The sequence below is a fragment of the Strigops habroptila genome, chromosome 10, assembly GCF_004027225.2.
Source record: "Strigops habroptila isolate Jane chromosome 10, bStrHab1.2.pri, whole genome shotgun sequence".
NCBI classification, from domain to species: Eukaryota; Metazoa; Chordata; class Aves; order Psittaciformes; family Psittacidae; genus Strigops; species Strigops habroptila.
In genome coordinates, this window is record NC_046359.1 from 41,874,383 (window position 1) to 41,897,090 (window position 22,708).

A 22,708-nucleotide genomic window follows, 5' to 3' on the forward strand; every position below is an offset into this window, starting at 1 on the left:
TCAAGAGCCAACTAAGTTGGTAAATACAGAAGTTTTCAGACTGGAGAAGAAAGGGGATGGCAAGAGGAGTACAGGCATTACCTACTTGATTATACTTTGTCTCCACTTAGACTGTCATCACCACAGGATGGATACAGGGTGTTTAAAAGTCTTTTATATTTACTTCACACATTCTTAAGTTCCCTGCTGGAAGTGGGTGGTCATTGCAGTACTAGAAGAATAACTGTAGAAATGCCATTCAGATCTACCTCCACAAAGTTTCTCTACACACATTCCAACACTTGCTTTTCAGGAGGGTGCAGTGATTGACACATTATTCTTAAGTAGAGGAAGTTTCAATGGCAGATTAGTAACTTAAACTGACAAGCTATATGTGCCTGTCAACAACGCACAGCAGAGCTGTTGCTGTCTTTGGACTCTAACAGTTACCATGTGAAAAATGCTCAGTTTTTCTTTATTAATTAAAACAATCCACCATCCAAAGTCAGTATGGACCATGTGTAAGTGTGGTGTAGATTTTCCACACTCAGCTGACTTCTACTGTGAACGGCTTTAAAAACAGAAGAATAAACCCCCACGTTTGTGAATGTCTGACAACAAACTGTAATCCCAGTGCATCGTTCTCGGTGTTGCTAAATCTCGTCTTAATAGCACAGTGTCAACATCCATCAGGTGCCACCGCCGCGTGCTGCTTCAGTCATTCTGTGGCTTTCTGTGGAAGTATGTGCAGATTTTCCTCATGGAAACTGAAGTGGTTGCAGCCTAGGAAGAAGGAAAAACCAAACAAAACCGACAAGAAATGTTTCTAAGTTAACAGTTCATATGCTGCAGGAGCCCTAAAGTCTCCACTCCATCACCGCTCCAGTTTGTTTAGCTTCCCAACTAAGATAGTAAAGGAAAGGTTCTTTACTATAATCTGTCTCACAGATAAGAGGCTTACTACCTACAGGAAACACTGGCTAAATCCTAGGGTTGTCTTCCTGCCATAAGAAAAGCAGTCTGGCTGCAGTTTCAGCTTCCCTACAGCAGATGAGAACTGCAGATTTCCAAGATGTACCAGATCTTTGAATGCTGCTGGTATTCTAGGCACCTCCTCAGGCTTTGAGTACAACACAGGAGCATTCTGAAATCTGAACTAGAGCACACTGGGCAGGAAAGGTAATCATTCCATAGTAATCTCTCCTGGGGGCAAATCTTTCTGATTTGTGTTTAAACATGCACAGCATAAAGCACAAGTAGTTGTAGGTTTCCTATAACCAAGATTTCTCAGTACAACCATCATATGAAGAGTTCAACTTTTATGCATAAGGAGTGGTGACTTGCCCACTTCATAGCTGATGGAAATGCTGGAAGAGGTGAAATCAGGTAAGAAATGAGATACCAAAATAAGCCTTAATGATGGCAACAACTTCTAGCATGAGATATCCAATTGAGAGTACAACTAAAATTTAATGATTGAAAGTTATACCCAGCATTTACTGAAATTAGACTCAAAGGCACCGCAGGACTTGGAGTCCAGTTTCAGAGATGAGCCAAGTTTGGTTTGGTTTAACAAGGTAATTATCATTTCTCAGTTTGCATGTTAAACCCTCATGTCCTCATGCCAACTATTTTAGCTGCTTTATAAGCTTAACTTTCAGATCCTAGAGTGAGCTCTGTGCCAGGGTTCTTGTACATCAAAACCAGGATTACATAGGTCAGATCCTGCCCTCTCACTCTTTTATGATTCCTTTGTTTTCTGATAGTTTTCAAGTGAAGGAACAGAAGGCATTATTTAGCCCCATGGTTTTAACATGGGTAACAAATCCTTTTGCTACCTGGGCTAGAATAGAATTTAGCTCTTTCTTCCACTGGCAAGTGGCTTTCCAGTAACATAAACAGGCAGATGTGGCAATGAACACATATACGGTAGATCTGCCAGGAAAGGCGCTGTCATTGTTGTGCTTCTCAGAGTAGAGATGATGGCTACATCCTCTGAACATCTAGCTTGGGACTGCAAGGATCTCTGAGCAAATCTGTGCCCTAAGTCCCTTTAAAATGAGGGATGCCACCATCCTAAAAATGAAGTTCCTGCACGGAGAGGATTAGTAGACGGCAGCATTAACTTATCTGACTTATTAGGTCAGAAATCATCCCTTTTGTCCATAACCAAAGGGGATCAGATAATTCTTTGAATGCCTAAGCAGGAGAGAACAAACAAGGGGAAGAGTGGCAGCTGGGACAACTTCTTTCATGAGCACTGTCACTCATCGTCCTACTTACAGTTTTCAGTGGAGTGGCTGCTGCCTCTTGTCGCTTGGCACCAGGACTGCAAGATGCTGGGGGGCTGTTGGACGTGTTCTGGCTGCCAGCTCTGCCAGTCCGCAGCTTCTCCCCCAGAGCAGACAACCAGTTTTTCCTTTCAGGTGAACTATTCTCTTTATCCACCACCTCAGTGTCTTTCCTGCATTGAGATCTAAAAAGATGGGAGGCAGTTTGAAGGCTCAATTGATTCATATAGCTTCCAGGAAAGGAAGGCTCTTTTGGGCTGTGGCTGGAGCCTTCACTATCGTTATCCAAGCCAGACAGGCTGAGCGAGCCTTCATCACAAGCTTTTTGGTCTGCGGCCAAGTGACATAGATTTAGCTTGGATTTCTTAGCTGCATGGTCCAGTTCAGTCACACAGCTACAGGCCTGCAGACACTTCTGCCCCGTATTGTCTTCCTTGCCACAGTCAAGCCTTCTCTTGGCACGCTTTTCAAACTGTGAGTGCGGGGCTTTAGGAGGGCAAGTGGCTTCCAGAACACCTTGCGTGACTTCTGCCAGGGCTTTTCTAGGAGAAGGAGCCTTTTTACCCACTTCTGGAGAAGAGGATGGAGTCCTTGTAATCCAGTGTTTAATGGACATTTTGGAGGAAGGGATGAATCTGGGAGAAGCACATGGGCTGGTTCTGCTCTGCTTGGCTGGGGTGCAGGCTGCAGCCGACTGGGTTTTAAGAATGCCTGTTGGAGTGTTTGTAGACAGGGGAAGATCTCCAGAGTCAATGGGAGCACAGGCAGCTGGCTGTGGAGATGACATGCGCAGGCTGCCTGCTGTGAAGGCCTTGGCAGGAGTACTCTGTGGGCTGGCTGGCTGTCCTGGTAGTGGAGAAATAAGTAGTCTGATGAGGAACACAGAACAGCAGATTAAAGACAGCCCTTGTATAAACACCCCTTCCAACTAGTAGATGAATTCTACTAGCACTGACCCTGCTTCTCAGGCATACCCTTTTGCATTAAGAGGTTGCATAAATCCATCTAATTTTGGTTAAACTTCTACAAGTCCTATGTAAAGCCCTCTGTCATATTGGTAAGTATAATACAGCATGTTTGTGTAATGCCTAATATCTATCCCTCCTGCAACGAGCACTCTCACAGAAGCTACAGCCAAGGGACTTGGCTGCATGGAGACCTCAGAGCAGCTTCCAGTGTCTGAAGGGGGCTACAAGGATGCTGGAGAGGGACCTTCATCAGGAACTGGAGCAACAGGACAAGGGGTGATGGGTTCAAACTGAAACAGGGGAAGTTCAGGTTAGATCTAAGGCAGAAGCTCTTCCCTGTGAGGGTGCTGAGGCGCTGGCACAGGGTGCCCAGAGAAGCTGTGGCTGCCCCATCCCTGGCAGTGTTCAAGGCCAGGTTGGACACAGGGGCTTGGAGCAACCTGCTCTAGTGGAAGGTGTCCCTGCCCATGGCAGAGGGTTGGAACTGGATGAGCTTTAAGGTCCTTTCCAACCCAAACCACTCTGTGATTCTATGACTGACGGACAGACAAAATAGATCTTGAATCTTTCAAGTTTATCTAGCTTTGCTGGAAGCCTTGCAACAGCTTGGTCCAGGCAGCTCTGTACTGAGATGCTGCGGGACAGAAAGGCTGGTCCCCAAGTGCACCACCATCTTTAGTGGTTGCACAGCTGAGCTGAGGGACAAAGGCACAGTGAGCAGGACCCACAGCTAACTACAATACCAAGGAAGCCTTACGCTACCACATGAATAGTGCTCCTAGTCAGCTGTTAATAGCTGCATATTTTAAAGATGGGAAAAGAAAGGAGTGAGAACAGGAAAGGACATACTTTCATTCTCTTGCCTTTTTGCTGGAGGATTTTTGCAATGCTATAGTGGTATGAGGATGGTAGTTATTTACCACACCCAGGGAAATGTGAGAAATTCTTCACCCTCTGAACAAGGACTTAAATTCCAAAGCAAATCAAATCTGTCACCCTAGTAAGTTATTATTTTAAAAACAAATGATTCTCAAACAGAGATTTCACAGTGGCTTTTGAGCTCACTAGCGAAGATGTACACTCCACTGCTTTTAAAATGAGGTTTTGAATACCCAGCTTCTTGGAACAGTAGTCATAGGTAGGGGCATAAGGATCTTACTTGTGACAGTGTGAATCATAGAATAGTCAGGGTTGGAAAGGATCTTAAAATCATCTAGTTCCAACCCCCCTGCCATGGGCAGGGATGCCTCACACTAAACCATGTTGTCCAAGGCTCTGTCCAACCTGGCCTTGAACACCACCAGGGATGGAGCATCCACAACTTCCTTGGGCAACCCATTCCAGTGCCTCACCATCCTCACTGTAAAGAACTTCTTCCTTATATCTAATCTAAACTTCTCCTGTTTAAGTTTGAAGCCATTACCCCTTGTCCTACCACTACAGTCACTAAGGAAGAGTCCCTCCCCAGCATCCTCATTGGCCCCCTTCAGAATCATCTATAGCAAAGATCTTGATCTGCAGCAATATTAGAGAGTTCGTTTTTTACTTTATTTTATTTTGGTTTTTTTATTTCTACCACCCTCCAAGAGAGAACACATTAGTGGGTTTGTTAGATGCCTGCTTTCTCATTCATCTAACATGGGGTGATGCAATTAAACAGGGTAGCACCTTAGTTACTCTGTGTATTTCCAGTGCTGAGCACAAGAAACGTTTTCTATATACCAGGGATTTAATCTCAGCATTAGCACGATAAAGCACTTCATTAGAACAACGAGAAGCCTAGTGTGAATAACCTGCCATTTTCCTTAGGACGCTGGGCTGTCTCACAAACAACATGTCAAGTGAGTGCCTACATGACTCTTTGATTATATACTATACTAAGCCTCTTTTACTAGCATTATCTGGTATCCAAAATACAAGTACTGATGCATCAGAGCAAAATTAAACAGGATTCCCTATTAACATATCCCACTACAAATCACTGTAACACACAAAACAGAGTTAAAGCCTCCTTTCCTGATAAAATCTGTTACTTCATAACAACTTGCTTCAATCTGGACTAGTAGAAATTAACTGCCAAGATTGCTTCTCATATTCTGTACTTTAATGAGCACTTACAAGACAACAATATCTCAACTGGGGAATTAGTTGCACTTAAAAATCTGAGCTCCTAGAGGAAGAAGAGAAATAGCAAGCTCAGCAGCTCTTGGTCCCTTAACAATCATTTACATATTCATACAGCAGAAACATTGCATGACTAGCTTGGTATAAGCACTCTTGATCCCAGAACAGTCTGAAAGTTATACTGGGGAGACACTGGGTAGGGGAAAACAAAGCTCTTCTGAGAGTTGGATGGGTGTCATGGCAAGGAGCAAACCCAAACTTGAGAAGCATCCCCAACCTTGAGATACAGAATATGAAGATCAGGCTTCTTTTTAAGACTGCATTGCATTATTCAGGCTTCTACTAGGCCAGCTCCAAGCTGTTGTCTTTTATGCTGCCATTGCATGTCATACAGTACTGTAAATACCTGCAGTCAACCTGCATAACACCAAAGCAGGTTATTTCAGTTGTTTCCTGCCTTGTCTGCTACAAATCTTTTAAAGTGATATTATCAATCTCCAGACTGAAGAGTCACAAACCATCCAGGCACAGCCCTGCTCCAGAAATTTGATTAGACACAAAAAAAAAAAGGAGAAAGTGGGAAACCGTAAAAATAATTTCTAAAGGAAAGGAAATTGTGCTTGCTACACCTGATGATATAGGTCAACAGTCAATACACAACCTCACTCTCGCTGTTTGTTGCACATAAATGGGTGGGGAACTACCCAGCTCTCATCCCAGCAGGTCTGAAATAGCACTTTGCTTGTTAGCTCTGAATCAGCCTCTGCAGATAACTCCTACATTCTAACAGCACGTGCTTTGTGTTCAAGACCCAAGGTCAGCAGGAAGCCTGCTGTTGTGTTTGCAGTGTCTGTGTACTTCCTCTTTCCTCCGGTGTTACTTCAATGCAGAAAGGGCAAGGAGAAATAAATGATTTTTCTAGTATAATTGCCAAATCTGACTTGTGAAGTTTTAGTGTGCAAGCTACTTCAGGTTTCAGGCTTCTGGACTAGACCTGTGCTTACTTTTCTTTTGCTGAAACTAGTACACAAAGTGAATTTTGAGCCCTCTCTGAATCAGAGCATACACACAAAGCATTTACCAGCTAAAGAGTAGACCTGGCACTCACCCTGCTATTGTCCTGCAAACTTCCTGCAAGACTGTTACTCACTGGCAAAAGGTTAGAGGTAATGTTATCCTAGAGGTAATGTTATCCCATTAGGAGGATTTGGAGACCTTCCGCCTTTATTTGTGTTAGCCAAGGTGAAATTCATTTGGAAGGTGGCTAGAAAAGATAGGTGGAACACAGGAAGTCACACCAGCAGCTGCTGGGAAGCTATTGTATTCTTAGCTTAAGAGCTACTCTACAGAGAAGTTACTCTTATTTCACTTTCTGGGGGGGTTATTCACCTTTCACCTACTCTACTATAACAAAACATAAGTTTCAAACAAGTTAAAGTAGTGTTATGATCTGGGGCTTCTTTCTTCTGGTCTAGGGTACTGTCCAGTGAGTAGTGGTGGTGAGCTGTGAGAGCCTGCTGCATAGCTTGTCTGACCACCTAGGCATTTGTTAACTAGCCTTAACACGTGAATAGATTAATGCTACTGATTCTGCAACATTACGATCACATAATGATTATCTACATATGTTTTGGAAGTACTTTCACTATGTGGCATTTGTCTATATAGACGGGACCACTGTATGAAGCTGAGGAAAAGCAGTAATATTGATAGCAGCAGCAAAGAAATCTGTGTAGCATTCAACTGTAAGCTTAAATTTTAAACTAACAATAGTGTGTGAGCCTTTAACGTAGCAGAATAGACCAAACTGTTCTAACTTACTAACACATAGAGAGAAAGGAATGTTCGGCTGATGGGGGAAGGAACATCATGGGACTGATAACAACTAGGGAGACAGCAAATAAGATCAAGGATGCCAGCCGTCAAGATAGCAGTGGTGCCCAACATGGAGCAAGGCTGGAAGAGAACAGAAGCAAGGACATACCAGCTGCTAACTCAGCACTAGGACCTTGCAAGTGTGTGCGAGCACTGAGGCCATTCAGGAAACACAGTGAGGAAGACTATCAGCGACCACCAGAGACCCCTACTCAGCAAGAAAGCGCATGCGTAATTAGGATGCAAATATTATAATCAGTTCTCATGAAATATCATGAATATGTAAATAGTTTCCTGGAAAATCTGTGAATATGCATGAGTATGCTAAATATACAGCTGCTGCCAGCAAGGAACGGGTGCGATCACCTTTGCGAAGCTGTTTGCGTGTGCGCCCAGCACTGCAATAAAGAATGCTGCTTTCTGAAACTCCACATTGAGTTTTAGAGAGTTTCTCTGACTGACTTTTACGGTAACACAACTACTGGGCAGGAGGAAAGAGTTCAGAGTTCCAAGGCTGTGTATGTGCTGTCAGCCCTTTACTGGGTTAACTAGCAAACAGGAAAAAGCATATGATCCTACTGCTTTCAGCCATTATTTGATATAAAAGTGTGATGCACACATGAAATAGCACACATGGCATCTCCTTTGGCTGTTCAGTTACTAAAACTTGCTTATTCCCACTAAAAATCTGGCTGCCCAACAAGATGTATCAATGAATATTTGCTTTGCAGTCTGGTTGCACTTCAGCGTACTTGTCAGCTATTTCAGCCCGCTTGTCTTGTTGGTGGCTGAAGTAATTACAAATAGAAGTGTTTGTCTGGCTATATGAAAAAAAATAGAAGACTAATAAGACAAGCCAAAGGCTTTTGTTGGTACAGAGAACAGCCAAACTTAGAAGTCAGGCTGCAGAGCTGGATATCTCAGCTTAGGGGTCTTACCTGCTCCATGCTGTTGTGGTTTCTTCTGAGTGACCCAGCCCACCAAGTTGATTTTGCTGGATGCTGACTTCTCCTCTTCAGGACGATGTCGTAAGCGCCAAATCCTCACAGTGTTGTCATCAGAGCACGTGGCAATCTGCAGCATAAATCATTTTGTTGGAGCAACCAGGGCACATCCTATGGCTCACCAGCCAAGCGAACTAGAACAGCTACACCAGACACACCATACCAATATGAATGAGCGTGAAGCCTGGTTGAGGGGGTACAAGATTTGCCCATAAACCAAACCAAACAACCCAACTCTGTTTCATTACTATAACAGACTGCAGTATTTGCTTTAAAGAAGGGAAAGGCTGCTGCCTTCATGTCTTTTCTGCTAGAGAAATCTCAGTCACCAAGAACCATTTGCCTCGTGTAGCTCTGTGATAGGTGACAGTCTGCTCAGGAAGGGCCAGCACACGTTTTGAGATCTCAATCACTCAGTAGACAAAAGCAGTCATGCTGCTCTTTGCACCTGCATCTAAGTCTGCCTCTGTTACTCAGGGCCTTTTCTGCTTGGGGACAAATATCTGCAACACACCGAGAAGGCCAGGATGGACAGAGCCTTGGGCGACATGGTCTAGTGTGAGGCATCCCTGCCCAAGGCAGGGGGTTAGAACTGGATGATCTTAAGGTTCTTTCCAACCCTAACTATTCTATCGTTCCAAGGTGACATTGGAAGGCTGCTGCACTAGCCTTAAGCACTAGCTCTTCAAAGTCAGATGTCAGCAGTATCTGGCAGAGAAACCAACTCTGCTAGAAACATTGGTCTAGATTCCCACATAGAGCAGCATGACGTGCTCCAAAAGGATCTATGGAATGGTCTGACAGGTAAGGAAGCTGTAAATATGGAACCACAAAACAAGCTTCTGGCTTATGGAAGTCCTGATTAAATGGCTTCACAGTTTTGTCTCTTATAGGTAGTGCCACGAGCTCTCATCACAGAATCGTAGAATCAACTCAGCTGGAAAAGACCTTTTGGTCTTTTCCTCAGTTGGAAAAGATCATCGAGTCCAACCGCTCCCCAGCACTGCCAGGGCCACCACTAACCCATGGCACTGAGGGCCTCGTCTACACGGTTTTTGATCAGGAGAGGTCTTTGTTCCTTTGCAATTTCCTAGTACTTATCAAATAGCCTAAAATGATTTGAAAGCAATTTAAATGTTCTGATACGTTGCACTCATGTGACAAGCTCGGTTTACTGCCCCCCCCCCAAATGAACATTTTTGGAAGTCGCTATTGTTTCATGCTGAAGACAGTATTCCAGAAAACAAACCTTAGTGAAGTCTGAAGGACACCAAGCAATGGAGGTAACTTCCTGAGAGTGACCAAGGAGCATCCGTGGAGGAAGGCTGGGCTCAGAAACCTTAAAAGTTCCATAGAAAAACAAGTGTCACAGTCAGAAGCCCTGCAGTCTAATACATATCACTAAAAGATCCCTCAGCATATGAATACTTCCCATCTTTCCTATATGAGACAGATAAATCAAACGCTCTCAGCCTCTCATCGTGAGGCAACAACTGATGCAACTAGTTCACATTTCATTTCTAGAGGGGAAGCAGCTGCTCAGCACTGAGATGTACTGGCTTGCCTGGAAACACTTGTTCAATTCCTGCTACACACTGGATTTCTGCCTCCAGAGTTGTCACCCCAGAACACAACACAAGCATTTTACTCTAAGTACCTCTACCTATTGTAGGTAAGATGCTTAAAAGTTTGGGAGGCTCATACTTCGAATGAGGATAGGCAAATATATTCTGCTGCTTTTTTACATATGCCCCAGGTCAGTGGTTTATTAAAAGAATAAAACTGCCACCAACAAAATCCTATAGATGAACCTTCACTGGCATCAGAACTGGCATTTGTGTGACTGCCAAGTGCCTGTAACTCCTCCAACCAACCAGCTGGACCAGAGACACTCTTAAGAGTTCATAAAGGTACATGGTAACCAAAGTATTACTGTGAGTCCTTGGTTACAGATCATGTTAAGTGATAGATACAGCTGAAGCTAGCATTAAGTGGCCCAAGGAAGAAAGCACACATCCATTCACACATGCACAGAGATTATATCCAAGTTTTCATGTTTTCAGCAGGCAATCCTCTCTGGAACTATGGGTCACTGTTATCAATGTGACATTCATAAGGGGGATTTATTAAGGGGATTTGCATAAATGACTAAGTGAATGAACAGATCCTTTACTGTGTAGGCAAAGGAGTAGACATTACGTACAGATTTCAAAGGAAGATGCAAGACTTCTGATTTACACTCAAGTTTTGTTCTTGTGGATCACGTCCTACAACAGCCTGCAAACCCACAACTGAATATCCAGCTTCAAATCCTAAAGTTGTTCTGATACAAACAGGTTCATCTTAACAGGCAGCTTTCTTTTTAACTGGCATAGCAGAGGCAATCACTTGACTAAATATCCACTAAATGCTTTAGTCAGAATATTCCCTTCTCTGCCAAAACATGCAACACCATGGAAACTAAATCCCTATTATGGGAATAAACAACAGGAGATCTTGGTGCAGAGAATACCTTTGTTTACTTTTAGTAGCAATCTTGCTCTACACACATAACAGACACAATAGAGTAGTGTCTAATCAGTAGTAACTGATTGCTGAAAGGAAAGCAGAGGAAGAGAATTACTCTTGCTGGGACACACTGGTTTTCCACTATACTGGTGTGAATTAAATCAACTACACCAAACTGATATTGCAGACTAAAGGAACGTGCACAGTTATAGCTGTGTCTGCTGTGTTTGGCAGAAGACAGTAGGTTAGTCTGTGCATGTTAAGTCAGGATTAGCCACAGCACATGCTGCTTTTTGCCTGATTTGACAGGATATTTGTGAGGAAGTTAGAGCTATTGTGGAACGGGTAAAAAGAGAAAACTAGGAAATAAGACTTTATTAGTTACTCTACTCACTGAAACAGATGTATTCATCTTCAAGATGCAGCATAGAATGCAGCATACGTACAGCTTAGAGTACCACAAGATACAGAAGCACTTAAAATTCCAATGCTTGGAGAGACCTAAGGGTAACTTAATACGGTCACCTCAGAGTGGTCCATACCAAAGGATTAAAAGGACAATGGAAATATATGTCTCTATAGGATAATTTTATTACCAGAAGATATCTCACTTGGGTAGCATTTTTGTGCAGAGAAACCTCTCTGCTCTCTGGCTTTTATAATCTTCGGGTTGTTCAAGAGTCAGTTCATTAATCAACAGGCTAGCAATTAAAAAAACCCCAAACAAACAACACAATAAAGCAAGTGTTCACTGCCTGGAAGTGATTTATATATGGAAAAAGACTGAAACAGCATCCTCGTCAGCAATAACCTCTAGCCACAGTGTTCTTGGGAATGCTGACCCAAACACAACTTACACTGCTGCAAAAATCTCTCAAAGAAATACTCTGAACAAGGTCCTGCTCTGTGTTTCATTCCTCAACAAGGTCTTCCTCTGCCTTTCATTCTTTTCTATATAGGGAAAGCTGCGCTCTTCATTAGATTCTTTCGAACGTTACCTGTTAATTGCTCATGCAATATCTAACCATGGTTTTTTCACAGCATAAGTCCTCATGCCAGGAAAAGACACATATGTTTCAGAGTCAGTTAGATCTGCCAACATTTAAAACAAATTAAGAAGCCTCCGGATATGACAGATCTCAAAAGAGATGGTTTTGCTCCAAGTCCCACTTTCTAACATGACTATAGGATTAAAATAAAAGTAATTATCTGATGATTTAATAAATATGCAATATGATCTGTCACTCACATGTGATAGAAACAGAAGCCTTCTGTACAAGAATGCGTTCTCAATATGCTTAAATGCTTAAGCTTTGAGATGTAATGACATGTATGAATGCTCTCAACCCAGTCTCAGCCAGTGTTCCAAGAAAGTATCAAAAGACACAGATGCAGGATGCGCAACTCAAGTTTGCACAGGTATTTTTGCTGAACTCACACAAAACATGAGGAAGGTTAGAATTATACCACTTGGCATGGGAGTAGCCATGCTGTGGCACTCCTGCTGCTACTGAGTAAGCAACCTACCTGCTTACAAGTGTTCTCCAAATCAAAGAGACTGCGTGCTGAAACCACAACCTATGCCCTGAAAGGTTTGTATTTTCCTTTCAAACTCCTCTCAAAAAGGGTAAACTCAGCATTCCCTAAAAATCCCCCCAAACCTGAAATAGGCAGTCACCTGTGGTTGCTGCCCATTCTACTTCAGTAAGAAGTCTACTCTGCTCCCATATGGGGAACAGAACTTGAAGCACGCCTTATTCTGAGGTCCCTGCTATTAACTTGGTGACATTTGCGTTTCCTACATGTCAGTTCAAGGTGCCAAATGACAAAGCCTTTTGGCTGTCAGATGGTGCTTCTGAGTTTTGCTGAAGGCTATGGCTGAGCCCTTGCTGTAATACAAAGGCTTTAACCACTGTAAATTAAGCATGAGGAAAAGCTATGTCTGAAGCAAGAGCTTGAAAAAGGGGAGGTGGGGGCAAAGAGTGCCCTTTAAAACAATGGAATTGTTAGATTTTGGCTAATATTGCTAAATATGAACCAAGAGCTGTCTGTCTACTTGTCACAGCTGGCTGAATCAACAGGATTGAAAGAGGATTTTAATACCCATTAAAACCAGATTAAGATCAGCAACTTGCAGTAAGCAGCTGTGATGAGAGATGTATTGATGGCAGGAAGTTAGCTCTGTTTTACATTAAACAGTTACATCCAGCCTTGACAGCAACAAACACACTCTGGACACAACATGCCAGGAGCTAAATCCATGCTGCTTTGAGGAGGAGTGGGAAGCAGGGAGTGTCCTACATGAACATGAGAAGTAAATGAAATGGAAGAGCAGAGCAGCTCTGGGTTGCAGGGTTGGGTCTCTCCCAACCACCTCACCTTCCAGATGTATGCATTGCAGTCACTCGAGCCACTGACCAGGAACTGGTCATCTGGGCTGGTGCTGGATTTGATGTAAAAGGTTGAATTCTGGTGCCCACTGAAAACTGCCACTGTGAAGAGAAAAGGGAAAAACCCAGTAAATATAAGCCCTACTTGATGCACAGCCATGGAGTCAGTTGCTCAAGGAGGGGTGATCTTACAGGCTTTTCCTGCCTAGCCACATATCCTCTGGAGAAAGTGGTTGCACTGCTCCCTTGCTCCGGGGCTCTGGCTTTTTATTATTCAATGAAAGCCCTTCAGGCTTTCCAAATGAAGCAACAACTCTCTCCACATCATTAGGGAGCAGTGGCAGCTTCATTAAAGCTTTAGCTTGACCCATATCACAGGAAGGCTGAGACCTGGGCTGTCCCACTACTCCAGTTAAGGTTCCTTGTCTCTTCCTCCCTCAGCCACCATCACCAGCCCTGCTACATTAACAAGAGCAGTCGCACAGAACACACAGCAAGGGCCTTCTTCCAACCAGGTGGCAACAGAAGCACTTACTGCTCCTTTGTCCTGCTGCCAACGTCTTTATTTCATCAAGACTTACATCGTGTCAGCCACGCTGCCTGTATTTAAAGCCTTAGTAGTGTTTGCTAAAGCCCTGAAACCATCACCCAAGTGGTTGCCATTCCCTCTGCTGCAAGGACCCAAATAGCTGGCAGCCGGCACAAGAGCTGAGCGTGGAACTAGAGCACTTGGCTGCATCGTATCCCATCCTCTCAGCAGGGCAGAATGGATGAGTTTCCCAACTTGGTACCCTCTACCAGCCCTGTTTTAATAGTGATTTTGGTAGAGAAGGCAACTCGCAGACCAGAGCATGTGCAACTGCCTTTGGCACACGTTGAAAAGTTGCAGCACCCCAAAATATCCTTCAGTTTCTACCCAGAGCAGCGGTTACCAGACAGCAGGTCCCTTCCTAAGCCAGACCAACCACCAAGTCCTGTTACAGTGAGGATTTCTTCATGTCCCCCTGCAAACTAAATCTGCCTCAGTACCACATAGAAGCAGCCACAATCTGGATAGAAGCTGCTGAGCAAGGAGAGAGGCAGCATCCCGCAGGCAGGCGCTGCCCTCTGCGGGAACAGCAGCACATGTTTTATCCGGCTGGATGAATCCAGGTTGCTTGCTGGCCTTTATCAGCTGCCCACAGAAGAGATGAGCTTCATGAGGAGGCTGAGGGTGGGACGTGCTGTGCTTTGGAGGGACAGGCCAGTGAGTGTATTTCCACAACTTGGTGGTGGCACCGGGGTTAACCTCAACAACTGAGCTAGTAATATTTACTACTTGCTCCACTTCTGGGTTCTGGAAGCGTTCCCACCCACCAGACTGCCTTCCTGAGGAGCAGACAGAGGGACACATTGTTCACTTAATTTCAATTAACTGAGAGGCTGAGAAAAGGCAATGGAAACAAGTCATGTGTCTGGCTGGAATGCATCTAACAAGTCTTGCTGCTTCCTGAGAAGCAGCCACTGGCCTGTGACAGAGCCGCTTAGTGCACCAAGGGCTGTGGGATAATCTTGCCAATGTAAAGGTCACAGATGCAGAACTGAAGGAATCTGAAAAGCTGAAGCATCTCCACAAAACACCTTCTCCCTGAGACTGTGGTAGAAGCTAAATTTAAAGACACCGTAAAATACCCAAATACAACAAAGCAGGTGCTCACTCTACATGGATTCATATCTGAGAGTTGGTATGAATCCATGTTGATATCTGAGATTCATATCTGAGAAATCAGTGATTGCCAGTAAGTAGAAGATTCAAGCTTGCCTCAGGTGGGTAGCAGCTGGACACTAGCCATTCCTCACCAGGTAACTAGTGTCAACATGCAAGTTACCACTAGTCTCTGTCTGGGTGAAGCAGCATCTGCACTTAAGTAAATTTTTGTCTCATTAACTTTCTATTGATAGCTTATCACAAAATATGAACAGTCCTTGTAACAAGTAACTTTAGACAGAAGAGCATGGAACAGGTTTTCTAAGTGTTCAATCTGCTCTCTGTCTTTCTATGTCATAGTGAGAAACTCTTTCTACACTGCGTAACATCTATTTTTTGCAGCTATTTTCACAGATATCATGCTTACCTGGAGTGGTGCTTAAACTTGTCATATTGAACATGTAGATACTGTCATCAGTGCAGTTAGCAAACAGATTAGCACCGGTGGAATCCAAAACCAGGCTAGAATATCCTATTGACAAAGAGAGAAATTCTTCATAGGAAATAACTCCACAAAAAAACCCCAAACAGTTTGGAAAACAGGCATTCTCAAAGAAATGCCTAGAGAGGTAACTTGGGAAAGGATCTCTATCACGTATGAGATTGTCATTGTACAGTTTGTTTGACAAAGCACTTGCTGGAGAAGGAAAGTTTCTATAACAACGTATATTTAGGAACAAATCTCACCTTCAGAGCAGGCAAGCAATTTAATTGATAGTTTTAAGTGGATAACAGTGGATAGTTTATTTGATAGTTTTAAGTGGATAACCAATTGTAGAAGCAGAGATCAAAAAGAAACAGAAGCCCTCATGCTTCGGTAGAATAAGCCATCCTCTGATTTGCCAATGATTCGGGTTCAAGGAAAATCTTTCTCCGCAAGCAAATTACTTCACAACCAGCTCCCTGAGGATTTCCCTCATGTTCTTGGGACTGCCACTTGACCATTACTGTGTTAAGATAGGGGATTAGACACGCCGGCAGGAATTGCTGTGTTGCACCAGAGCATTGTAAGGCATTAAGATACAGAGAAGCACAGAGCAACACAGACAAAAGCACTACTGTTTTTGATAACAAACAGCTTCAAGTAATGCTGAACTCTGGAAGGTTATAATGTAAAAACCCAGTCCAGTCTGTCGTCTTTGCAAGATAAAATGCAAAGAAAGAGTTCAATCTGATTTCTACTCATGCATCAAAACAACTCGCTAAATTCTACCTCAGGAGCTCTATTATTCCTTCATCTCCATTTCTGAAAGTGCACGGGTGAAGTTTATGCAAGTCTTTATCATTGTTGCGATGATACATAAGTGGGGCACTTTCACTCTTCAACTTGAAAATTTGGTATTGGTGATCAAAACACCCTGCTGAGCTTGTCAGTCTTATCAATAATTGGCTCAATTATTAATTTATGGGTTCAAACTGAAACAGGGGAAGTTCAGGTTAGATCTAAGGCAGAAGCTCTTCCCTGTGAGCGTGCTGAGGCGCTGGCACAGGGTGCCCAGAGAAGCTGTGGCTGCCCCATCCCTGGCAGTGTTCAAGGCCAGGCTGGACACAGGGGCTTGGAGCAACCTGCTCTAGTGGAAGGTGTCCCTGCCCGTGGCAGGGGGTTGGAACTGGATGATGTTAAAGTCCTTTCCAACCCAAACCATTCTATGATTCTGAAAAGAGATGGCCCTGACAGTGCTTTTTAAAGTCACTTTGCACTTTAACAACTACATCCTCCAGTAACTTACCAAGTTTGCGAGTACTGGTCCCAGGGTAGCAAAAGGACTTGAAAGGCACCGGGTCCTGACGGTAAGCAGCGTAGTTCTTGCGCAGGTCCCATACTTTGATCACACTGAAACAGAAAAGCACAAGTGTCTTTAACTTCAAAATTCCTTTTGCAATGCTGATAGGGCCTTCTAAGAGCACAGGAAGACTGGTTGCTCATTCCTGAGGAGCTTCCAGTGCTTAGGAACACAATAGAGCACGAGTAGAGATGTGCTAAAAGCAAACAACTGATTTGCTGGGTATGGATGAGGAAACAGCACTCTCTTCTGTAACTAACACAAGGTACAACAACTTTCTTCAACTAGTAAAAGGAAATACAAAGATGCCTTTATAATCCTGACGTGTAGTTTTAAAAATTAAGGCCTTCAAGTTTTTTCTTGCTTTCCAGAAGCAAGCCTCTCTCACGAGCCATAGGCAGGAGAGTTGATCTTATCTGCCTCAGAAAGGCTCTGACCACATGGAGCCTCCTAAAGAGTTGAGTCGTGGGAGGGCAACCTCCACGCTAATCAATGAGACAGTCTGCTCAAACTCAAAGATGCCACAACGGATCTGGCACCTAAAAGAATTAATCTTTTGTAACTCAAGGCAACATTTTCTCAAGCATGCCTACACATATCCAGGCACCAACCACCCACTTGCATCCCAAAACAGTTCACTGTCTAACAATAATCTGTTTATATGCAGGCCCATAGGTCCATGAGAATGGAGAGAGATGTTAAGCACTGCTCGTTCTGCCCCATAGCCAAGACACTAAAAGGAGCATTTACCACGTAAGCACAATTTGTCCCAGTGCTGCAATCTCCAGTAAGGAAGAACAGTGGCATTCAGCTTCGCCAATGCCAGCTGACAGAGTAGCTCTGCTTGATTCTGCCTAATAGTAACTCTATAGCCTTGTGGGCTCACTGGGTGATCTTAGGGAAAAAATCCTCCCAATCTTCTTGTGCCACTGAGACCACCACACAGAATAGACAGAAAAGCAGGTATCCTCCCTCCTTACCCATCAACAGCTCCTGCAGAGATAAGAGTATGCTCATCCTGAAGCAGCACCACAGTTACACTCTGCTGGAAATCCTTAAAAAGAAAAGGAAAAAGAAAGAACTTTATTTTATTTCAAGGTCTTGCTGCTTAGTTCAAGGCCAAGTGAAACCTGAGAAAACCTCCTCCCAGCCAGGTAGAACCTGGCAATACCAGGTGCCATTTAGGGCACAACAATCCTCCAAACACTCCCACCAGTGAAATTGCCACTGAGCAGTAGGTGTTTGGGCAGCAGTTTGAGACTATACCTTTCAGGTCAGAGATAAGAGAGCTGCGTTCATCACAAGGTTTAATAGATTAAGTAAGAGCAGGACTTACGCCAGTAAGGCAGTAACTTAATTTCGGGGGGTGGGGGAAGAGAAAGAAAAAACCCTACAAACCTGCCTATCTCCCCCCTCTAAAAAGGAATGCTGGCCACTCCTTTCCCCTCTGGGAAAAAACAGATGTATTTTCACATGGCACCTGCACAAAGATGGCTTTGATGACACATGGGTTGTTAGACAACTAAACAATGTCTAAAATTAGCCATAGCAAGTGACCTGACACAAAAAGCTACCTCTGCAAAGATAAATGGAAGCCTTTAGCACATTCAAGCCAGGTATTTCTCACGGTGATTACTTAGGGAGGCTTCTAGGAATAATATTGTTCCCAGAAGAAAGGTCTACATTTTGTTTGTACCCCAGATACCTACCACCAAGGGGGCAAGTCCCCTTAGGTTCTGCCTCTTCTTCTTTGGTTTGGAAGGAGTCTGTTTGTCAACCACATTGTGTGCTCCACTGATTTGTTTCACCTGCCTATAAAATCCATCTGAAAGAAATCAAGCCATCTCAATTATAGTTTCTATGCAATTTTGCTATCACTTTAATAAACCAGGCACCAGCTTGGAATAAATCCTAAAAAATCATCTCTGCATTCTGAAAACAAAAATGGTTAGTTACATACCAAACAGATGAGAAGAACACAACAGAAGACAGGAGCATATGTTGCAAAAAATGACAGGTCAGTGTAGCATGGACACTGAAACTAACACTAGTCTGGGCAGGCTGCTTTTGGAAACCATTACCCCTTGGTCTGGTATTCAGCATGCACCCTGGCCTGAAGCATTCAACCCATCTCATCCCGAGCAGAACTGCGCTCACAGGAAGGTTTCCAGCGCTTTTCCACTCTATTTTATAATTTTCTATTTAGCCTCTTGTCTGCTACTTCTCATTTTATGAAGCCTACTGCTTTGCTACTGACTTTTCTCCTTTCTTTCCTATACCTTCCACTTCAGTGATGTGGAGCCCCTCTTTTTCCCTGCTTGCCAGTTTGAAAAGCCAGGGAACATGGGACAGATGGGAGAATAAGACATTTTCTGGCAGCACAGGCCAGGAAACTGCTGAGACAGAGCAGGGAACTGGAAGAGGCATAAGGGCATGACCTGACCGGGGAGGGGAAAGCTCCAGGAAGCAGAAAGAGAGGAGCAGAATGAGCTCACCCTGCATTTCGTAGGTGTTCTCACAATATATTCAGTTGCTCCCAGCAATCACAAGCTCCTTTGATCCTGCACTTTCTGCCTGCTTTCCTATTCGGGCAGGAGCGTTCTCAACTTCTCTTCACCCCTCTGGATGGCTCTGACCAAAACACTCTTACCCGGCCCATCTAACGCTGTGCTGTCTCCCACAGGGATGTATTCTGTATTCCCTTACCTCCTTACCAACACACGGGGTATTATCAGGCCATCGTGTTTATCACGCTGCAGATCTGAGACTGTTACAAAGTGAAAAAATGTTTTATATATAGAAGAAATACCTATTCCACTTTTTTACTGTACTAGAACAGTGCTGTTATCTGACAATCCTCCTTAACTGAAGTGTTGCGTTTATTATAATCAAAAGCATTAGTCCAACAACTACATCTGGGTACTATTTTCACATGAGATACCAAGCTTTTTCGACACATATCAGAAGGTTCAGTTACCTTTCTTGTTGCATCTGGTATCCCAAACCATGATGTTTCCGTCTCTGCCTCCAGTACAGAAGACAGCTGAGATAGAGAAAAAGAGTGCTATTAGCTTCCAAAAGTGTTAGTTTAATTAACTAAATGCAGCACATTGTGATCTATGTGCCTCTGGCTCTTCTGCCCCAACAGAAGATACCAGTCCTAGAAATATAAAAATCAGGTCATTGTTCTGCTGTGCTTTTTAACTAGTTTCCTTAATCTTACTATTCTTTTTTTTTTACTACTACTCCAGAGAAACCTGCTTATGAAAGAAGAATTTACACACTTATGTATGGAAGTAGCTATCATATCTTAACCTTGCCCAAGATCAGATATGTGCACATTAGCGTCAGGTCACTGTGAAGTTCTAAGTTAGCCTTGCTTCACCGGCTGGGTTGCTGCCCAGTTGGCCTGAGCTGTTTGCAACTGTCAGTTTCCAAAGCCCTTTTTTAGCCCCAAAAGTACGGATGTGCCAGGGGGAAAGAAGGAAAACAACAGACAACACAGAGTATCAACATTTACCTTTCTCAAATCTAGAAAAAGCAACTGACTTGAGGCTACACTGGTGACCTTTGCATACGCCAAGAAGCTCGCCAGCTCGCACATCCCACACCTTGGCTGTCTGATCTCCTGAAGCAGTGACCTTCAGAGGAAAATATAAAAAGCTTTAGTCATTCTCTGCACACAGTTGCCAAAGCATTAAAAATAAAGTGAGGTGGTAAATGATTGCTTACAATCCTGTGTTCCCCTGGTACCCAGGCAAGGTCAAACACAGCATTGGAGTGAGCCTGCCATTCTAAGGAGAAAACAAATGCCAAGATTAGTTCCGTGCATTGCAGATATTTTTGCAGAAGACTAAGGAACATCAGGCCCTGAAATCAGACAACTTGTCAGCAGCTTGCCTGAGGCATGAAAAACAACACCGATCAATTCAGCTACTACTACAGTTGTAAGAGCGCACCCATGCTGCTGCTTTGTAAAGAAGACTCAGCAAAGTATATGAAGGGATTTAAGTACTGCCCACATTTATGTTTAAACGACTTGCAAAAAGCTTTCTTTGATTCCAATAAGTCACATACTTGTCACACCAAATGAAGATCTGTAAAACATTTACCTTTAAAGACGCGTTTGCTGGGAGTTTGAGCTTCGGTATCGTACAGTCTAACAAACCCTTCTTCATTTGCAACTGCCAGGACATGCTCCAAATTCGGGGCTGAAAAGAAATGGAAATGTAGTTGTGTATTATGCAGCTGATTCATAATCATGCCCCTGCTCTTTGTGAAGGGCCACAGACACGTTAAATAAGGTACAGAGCAAATAGATAGCTGTGAAATAAACAGTATTTACGTAGCAATTTAAATCAAAATGCAGAAATACTGGCAAGCATTTTTTCTAGATGTTCCATGCAGGAACTACTCTACCACACATGGGCAATCAAATGGCTCCAGAAGCAGCTTTTGTGGTAATGGCCTCTGTCACCAGCTGTAATAGCTCTATAGTTATAGTTTTGTGTATCTATACTACTTATCATCTGCAACCTCCAGCACTTTCTATGGAGCTGAGTTGGAAAAGCAGGAAACTGCCTTGGAGAAACGTATAAGCTCCCACCAAATCTAGAGTACAACGGATGAATTTTGCCCTATATATGTATCACTCATCATGAATTCACCATGGGGAAATGCTGCATGTAAGTCTAGTGACATCCATCCACCTTTGGTCTCTACGTACTGTTATCCAGCCTGTTACTTCTTTTATATATTTTGAACAAAGCCCAGTTTTTCAACTCTGTAGCCTAGCACTGTCACCAAAAGGATGCACCTGAAAACAAAGCTGAAACAAAGAGCCATTAAAAGGAATGCTTTATAGCTGCTTCTTTAAGAGGATAAATTCCACCAGGATATCTAGGAGCACTGTGATCCAATTTATATCACATCTAGGTGCAAGCACAGTATTCCCAGCTCACTTTAAAATAAGAAACTCTGAAATGGAATCATAGAATCACACAATCAGCCAGGTTGGAAAAGACCTTTAAGATCATCAAGTCCAACCGTTCCCCAGCACTGCCAAGGCCACCACTAACCCATGGTACTGAGGGCCTCGGCTACACGGTGTGTGAACACTTGCAGGGCCGGTGACTCCAGCACTGCCCTGGGCAGCCTGTTCCAATGCCTGAGCACCCTCTGGGGAAGGAATTGTTCCTCATCTCCATCTAAACCTGCCCTGGTGCAGCTTGAGGCCGTTTCCTCTTGTCCCATCCCTTGTTCCTTGGGAGCAGAGACCAGCCCCCTCCTGGTCAGATCCAATTTACACCACATCTAGATGCAAGTACACTATTCCCAGCTCACCTTAAAACAAGAAACTCTGAAATCAAATCATGAAATATAATTAAAACTACAACCTCCCCCCCACAAAACAGTAGCAAACAGCGGTGCCCACACCCTGGCCCCCCAAAAGGCCTTTCGGAGGTGACTTTACCTGTAGAAAAGGCGCAGCCGAAAGGAGGGACCGGCATTCCCGTTTCCCCGTAAGACAGATGGTCATCTTCCCGGCTGCACCGGTAGCTGTCCAAGAGGTGCTGCAGAGGAAGCGGCGAGCACCGACCTACAACGAGACAACGAGACGAGACCGTAACCGCGCCAGGCGCCGCGCGGGGGCTCCGACACCACCGCTGCGGCAGCGGAGCTGGGGCCGCCGCGGCCGATGCAGAGGTGGCGGCGGCACGGCGCGGTGCGGGGCTCTCCCGCGGTACTCACGGTGCGGCGGGGCCGCGGCGCGGCGGAGCAGAGCGCGGCACAGCATGATCCGGCAGCGGCCGAGCCCGCGTCCTGGCGCCAACTCCCGCCACCGACCCGACCCGCCAAAACCTCCCTCGGCCCCTCATTGGGCAGCAGGCGCCATCCGCGCCGCGCCTTCTTCCTCTGACTGGCTGGCGCAAAAGGGGCGGGGACTCCAGGCCACGCCCACCACTTACCGCAGTTGTTCGCCGGCGTGCCGCCGCCGCGAGTAGCCGCGCGCGCTATTGCGCCTGCGCACAAGGCAG

General features: G+C 44.3%; 1 protein-coding gene across 1 annotated transcript; it reads right to left on the minus strand.

The window, feature by feature from the left end:
- Positions 1-433: 433 nt before the first annotated feature.
- Positions 434-22,496, minus strand: DTL (denticleless E3 ubiquitin protein ligase homolog). Its single transcript, XM_030500037.1, has 15 exons — positions 22,422-22,496; positions 22,144-22,269; positions 20,783-20,881; positions 20,403-20,464; positions 20,191-20,311; positions 19,648-19,713; positions 18,380-18,495; positions 17,651-17,724; positions 16,617-16,720; positions 15,254-15,358; positions 13,129-13,241; positions 9,491-9,580; positions 8,176-8,311; positions 2,263-3,116; positions 434-762 (listed from the first exon to the last, which is right to left on the minus strand). Exons 1-15 carry the CDS (start codon positions 22,465-22,467, stop codon positions 694-696), a joined length of 2,181 nt encoding a protein of 726 aa, XP_030355897.1. The 5' UTR covers positions 22,468-22,496; the 3' UTR covers positions 434-693.
- Positions 22,497-22,708: the final 212 nt, after the last annotated feature.